At 40.9% G+C, this 5,889-nt stretch overlaps 1 protein-coding gene across 1 annotated transcript; it reads right to left on the reverse strand.

Annotated features, from left to right (window-relative positions):
- Positions 1-1,237: 1,237 nt before the first annotated feature.
- On the reverse strand, positions 1,238-2,548 carry LOC130500118 (uncharacterized). The gene is made up of 2 exons (XM_056994830.1): positions 1,568-2,548; positions 1,238-1,438 (listed from the first exon to the last, which is right to left on the reverse strand). The coding sequence occupies exons 1-2, from the start codon at positions 2,546-2,548 to the stop codon at positions 1,238-1,240; spliced, it is 1,182 nt and encodes a 393-aa protein (XP_056850810.1).
- Positions 2,549-5,889: the final 3,341 nt, after the last annotated feature.

Below are 5,889 nucleotides of genomic sequence, written 5' to 3' on the forward strand. Positions count from 1 at the left end.
TAGATGACAAGTAGTAAATCGATTAAGATTATATCCCCTTCTTGACTCAATAAAAACTTTTTTAAAAACATTTTCAATAAAACTCATAAAGTAGATAATCGTTAGTAATCCCCCCAGACTTAAATTACACTGTCCCAATGTAACACAGTCGGTGGTATGAAAAACATATAGCATAATTAAGAAAGTTAACAAGTTAGAACGATATACTAGCTCGCTAATGTCGGTGACGATGGACACAATGAAGTATCAATCGATCGTTGAAGATGAAGCGCTGTCGAATGATATCGACATGGTCTCATCGGTCGATGTGCTGAGCAATCGTTTACCTGGATCTTTTTTTTTTTTTTTAATAACTAAAACACAATATCAGTAGAACCTCCCCCAGACTTAAATAACACTATAATGGTGTTATCAAGTCAGAGATTGGTGATAAATAAACCGTAAGTACTCAATTTAACAAGTTAGAACAAAATGCATGACCGGAATAGATGTTGATCGATGTAAATGTGTTGTCATCGGTCGTGGCAGATTTGGTTATGTCGATTGATATCGACTTCTTCTCGTTGGTCGATATTATGGCAATCGTTTACTCGGGTCCCTATTCTAAATATCTAATCTAAATTATAATATTAGTACTACCTCCCTTAAACAACATTGTTACCAATGTTATATAGTCTAAGATTGGTAGAAGAATAAATCATAAGGACAATGAGTAACAAGGAAAAACAGTATACCTAACTTTGATGTGAATATTGACCAACACAGTTAAGTGGCGATCGATACTCTTGATGCTCTATCGATCAGCACAATTAAGTGGCGATCGATCGATGCTTTTAATGCTCTGTCGACCAATGCTTCTTCCATGAATCTTCTCCTGTAACCTAACATAGATAAAACACTAAAATAAAACATTAAAGGTCAGTAACAGAAAAATATAAAACTAATAATTAAATTTTTTTTTCCGGATGAACAGTGACTCTGCTACAGTAACATTGCTACAGTGATTCTGCTACAGTAACTCTTCTACAGTGTCGATCGATTTTCTTGCTACATTATCGCTCGGCACTGTTGCTACAGTGTCGTGCGTACTGTTCATCTTTTTTTTTTACCTGCAATAATTAAAAACAAAAATCAGTAGTATATGAAAATAAAACCAAATGTAAAACAAACCTAACAGTGGGTTGCCTCCCACTCGGCGCTTATTTTTAGTCATTAGCTTGACTTTTGGAGGTTTGATTTAATCTGGATGAGGATGTGAACTTGCTCCAAAACAAGTTTCTGTGTCTCTCTTCCTCATTTGGTTGATGCAGTTGATGAAAGCTCTTGCAGACGCTTCCCCTTTGTCTCTCAGTTTTGGATCAGATAGCACTCTAACTTTAGCAAAAGAAGCTGGACCTCCTCTGCGGCGCACTCTACACTCAAGACTTTCCTCCTGACACTGAGAAGGGACCAGTGATAGAGAATGTACATCTATATTCCTTTTCATTTTCTTCTTCCTCTTTCTAGGTCTTCCCCCAGACTTAGACTTTTCAGTCTCGTTCTGTTCTGAAATTTGGATGCTGTCGACCGATTCTAAAGGCTCTGTGTCGGTCGATTCGTGAGTCTCATTGTCGACCGATCTTGAAAGTTGAATGTCGATCGATGTTGATCCTAATTTTGCAAGCTCGCGATCTGCATATGTTAGAGGTGCTAGATCTTCAAATATCTCTATGTATGAAATCAAATCTTCACATTTCTTCTTCTCCACAGGATCATAGAATACATTTTCATCAACATTAGTTAGGCACATCCTATTCTTCTTAAGATCACAAACTGCTCCCACTGTAGCCATGAAGGCTCTTCCAAGAAGAATGGAAGATGTCCTTCCTGATTTGAGCTCCACGACATGAAAATCCACAGGAATAGTGCATTCTCCTATCTCCACTTTAACATTCTTGATCATGCCTGCTGAGTTTACCTTGGAGTTATCAACGAAAGAAAAACTATCTTTTGAAGGTTCCGTCTTTAATCCTAATACTTCAGCAGTGTCTATAGCTATGAGGCTCACTGCAGATCCAGTATCGCAGAGGGCGTTTGGCAAATCGTGGTTATTTATAGAGCATGGAATCAAAAACTTTCCAGGATCTTGTTCCTTCTTTAGAGTCCTTTTAGGCTTACGGCATACCTTGTTGAATAATATCTCCATGTCCTTTTCTGTCTCTCTGCTCTCTCTGAAGAAATTACCAAGTCTGTACTTATAATAGGCTTCCTCAAAAGTCATACCCTTAGGAACTCTCTTCACCCTCTTGTGAAATCCATCAAGTTCAGCTTTGTTAGCTTCTCTCCTCATGTGTCTGGGAACATAGAGTTTCTTAGCTTTCGACCTCATCCCAATCTGAATCACTTCTTTTGTTGCCTGCCGTTCCATGACAGGTTCATGTCCGTCCATTTGGTGTCGATCGATACCAGGTGGATGTCGTCGATCGCCACTCTCAACGAAAGAAGTTTCAACTAGAGCCAATTTCTTTTGGTCTGGTGCATCTGCAGGTTGCTGTCTGGTCTTCTCCATTGTCTTTAAACAAACTGGCGTCTGAGATGGGTTGCGAGTTGCATTCGAACCGTGGGCATAAGGGTCTGGTAAACACACTAGATTTGTAGTGAGCCGCTGTCGATCGATGCTTTCCCGTGGATGTCGATCGATACCGTTTTGTTTGTGTTGCTCGACGTCATATGTTTTAGCATGGTACGGGATGGGAGGATGTGGGTGTTGGGCAGCGAAATCTGAGTGGCTCTGAATTTGAACAGTACTGCATGACCCCAAAAGTGGTGTCGATCGATGTTCAGCTGATGGTGTAGATCTGATGTTAGGAGTTTTGAGGCTCCTAAGTCAAATGATAGTATAGTGGAAGTAAGTTGTCGAACCAGTTCTGAGGGACTCAAAGCAGTGAAAATGCAAGTATTTGCCTAATCTAAGTGCAGCCAGTGATTTGATGATTTCTAAACTAATGATTAAAGCTAATGCAAAACAGTAAAATGATACTCTTAAGCTATTGGAAAGGAGAACTCATGGGTATAGGGATTTAGACCTTGGGTGATCAGGTTTCGATCTAAGGAATGCAAATGATAAATCAAACTATCAACCTTAAGCCTAGACACAATTCTAAGCAAGCTCTATGTCTAGATGAATGCTCATTTGCTAACATGTCTCAAACATCAAATGTCTTTGGTTGAATAACATGCAAGCAATCATTACTAACAAGTCTATTAGCTATCTTAGCATCTTTAACAACAAATATCTTTGGCAAAGTACACTAAGAGCCTAGGAGAGTTGACTCAGGCATTTCATCAAACACCTTTTGGGTGGAAAATGCCTAGAGATCACCCTTTGAGTGGCTTACTCAAATGATGCATTAAGATCACTCTACTATGCAAGGAACAAGTATGATCTATACCTAAAACATCCTAGAACTAGCCTAATCACCCTTAATCACCATAACCCATGAATCCAAAAGGTGATTACTCACTAATCTCCATGATTCCTCTTAAACCTATGATGGATTTCAGATTAATCATGTAGAGAAATAGATGAGAGATCACAAGAACAATAACTATCAATCCAAAAAGATATTTTTTTCTTGAGAGAGTTTGTGTTCTTCAATAGATAAAAGATAATCTGCCAAAAGGTGTCTACAACATACTTAAACATTAGTTTTTTCAGAGTAAAAACGTGCATAAGAAATTGCAAAAAGGTCCTTGAAAAATCATAAAATCGTGTAGCAAAAAGGGGTGGAGCGACCAGGAGGGGTCGCTCCAGGTGGTCGCTGCGGGTTGGTCGAAGAAGACGAGCGGGCTGGGTGAGTCGCTGCGCCGAGGTCGCTCCAGGAGTGAAGTCACAGCGGCCAGCCAGGGTCGCTCCGGTCAGGTCGCTCCGGATGGATATGTCTCTAGTAAATTGGTCATAACTTCTTCCTTACATCTCCAAATGACTTGAAACCACTTTCATTAGAAAGCTAACTCAATTTACTGTGTCTCCACAAAATCTTAGCAACAGAAGATTTCTCTAAGCCCTCCATCCATGCTCATCTTTCACCCCCTTTTTGATCACATTGCTTCCAAATGTCTCTAAGAACTCCATGTGGTGTTCCAATACCTGATAGAGACATATGTATGCCAAATGCAACCTAAACATGTCTAAATCCTAATCTATATGATGCAAATGCTTATGAATGAATGGTTAAAACAATGCAAATATGCAAGATATCAAGCTCGACACAAGTACGAGCTACCAATGGACATGCAACTTTCGACTAAAAAGACTTTTTCTTCTAACTTCTCATGTTTGATTACTTCCCCAAAGTAGTTATCCCATCTGGAATCGACCTGTTGCTCTTCCCAGTCGGGATGAATAGTGTCACGACGAACAGTATCCCGATGAACAGTTTTTGGGTGAACAGTGTCACGATGAACAGTATCCCGATGAACAGTTTTTGGGTGAACAGTGCCGCGATGAACAGTGTCGACCGATACGAGATGAATAGTGTCGACTATCGGATGAACAGTGTCGATCGATGTGGGATGAACAGTACCTCGATGAACAGTACTTGGATGAACAGTACCCGCGTGAACAGTACCCGCGTGAACAGTACCGGCATGAATAGTATCGTTCCTTTGAAGAAAATTTTCATTTTTCACAGTTTTTGCAATCTGAGAAATTTGGGTGCACAACATCTTGAAACGGGTATCGATGATGTCTATCATTCCATTCACCTTTTTGCAGAGAGAATCCAAATGCAGATTAAGCTCCTCAGTGATCTCCTGCTGTTCTTTCAAGCGCTCCTCTAGCATAAATTCCATCTCTTCGACATTGTACTGATCCTCATCCTGGTATATAGCATGCTCCACTAATGAGACTTCATGTACAGAACCAGTCGCAGCCTCAATGATCTTGTTGTCATCCTTTACAGCTGATTTTATCCTGTGCATATCTAGATTTTTGGCACTGGTGCTGGACGCCAAGCTCTCAATCAGTCTCTGAGCTTCCTCTGGGGTCCTTGTTCTAAAGTTCCCCTTGCTTGCAGTGTCCAGCATTACATGATATTGCACATCAATACCATTGCAGAACTTCATTAACAGCTGAACCTCCGTAAAACCATGATGTGGACAGTCCCTTTGGTAGCTCCTGAACCTCTCCCAAGAGCTTCTGAAGCCTTCTGTAGGTCCCTGAGAGAATGTCCAAATTTTATCTCTTATTTCTTCAGTCCGTGATTCATCAAAGAATTTACACAGGAATGTATTTTGGATGTCGGGCCAGGATGTAAGAGATCCTGGTGGTAGCTGCTTAAGCCAATGCGAAGCTTCTCCAACAAGTGAGTATTTGAAGAGCTTGCAAAGCAAGTAGTCCTTAGGGACTTCATCCATACAGAAAAGAGCAATAAGATCCTCGAACCTGTCCAGATGGTCCATAGGATGCTCGTGAGATAATCCAGAGTAAGGTATCTGTGCCACGAGCGTGTAGTACTTTGGATTCAGCTCGAAATTCTGTGTCTGGATATCTGGTAGACGAATGGCTGATCTGTTGAAATAGTATTCCTCTGGATGGTTGTAGTCAGCCAGTGTTCTTTGTCGAGCAGCCTCATCTACATGTATAGCAACTCCTGTAGCATCAATATCTGAGTTAGGGATTACAGTCCCCTGAGCATCAAGTCTCTGACCTGCTGCATTACGCAGATGACCATCTGGGTCATGCAGGTCCCCATTCTCATCCCTTTGTAGCACAAGTATCTCGCTCATGGTTGCTCGCAGATTGGTATCGACCGATGTTGCAGAAGATGTGTCGATCGATTCTCTTTCACAAGTGTCGATCGATGATGTATAAGTGGTATCGATCGATGCTGCGAGTTTCTCTTTGCG

Source organism: Raphanus sativus, chromosome 9 (genome assembly GCF_000801105.2).
Source record: "Raphanus sativus cultivar WK10039 chromosome 9, ASM80110v3, whole genome shotgun sequence".
Taxonomy (NCBI): Eukaryota; Viridiplantae; Streptophyta; class Magnoliopsida; order Brassicales; family Brassicaceae; genus Raphanus; species Raphanus sativus.

Coding starts and splice junctions, on each gene's coding strand:
- LOC130500118 (XM_056994830.1), bottom strand. CDS start 2,548: ATGGAGAAGACCAGACAGCAACCTGCAGATGCACCAGACCAAAAGAAA. Junction 1,439..1,567: donor ACACAGAGCCTTTAGAATCG/GTCGACAGCATC, acceptor GTCCCTTCTCAG/TGTCAGGAGGAAAGTCTTGA.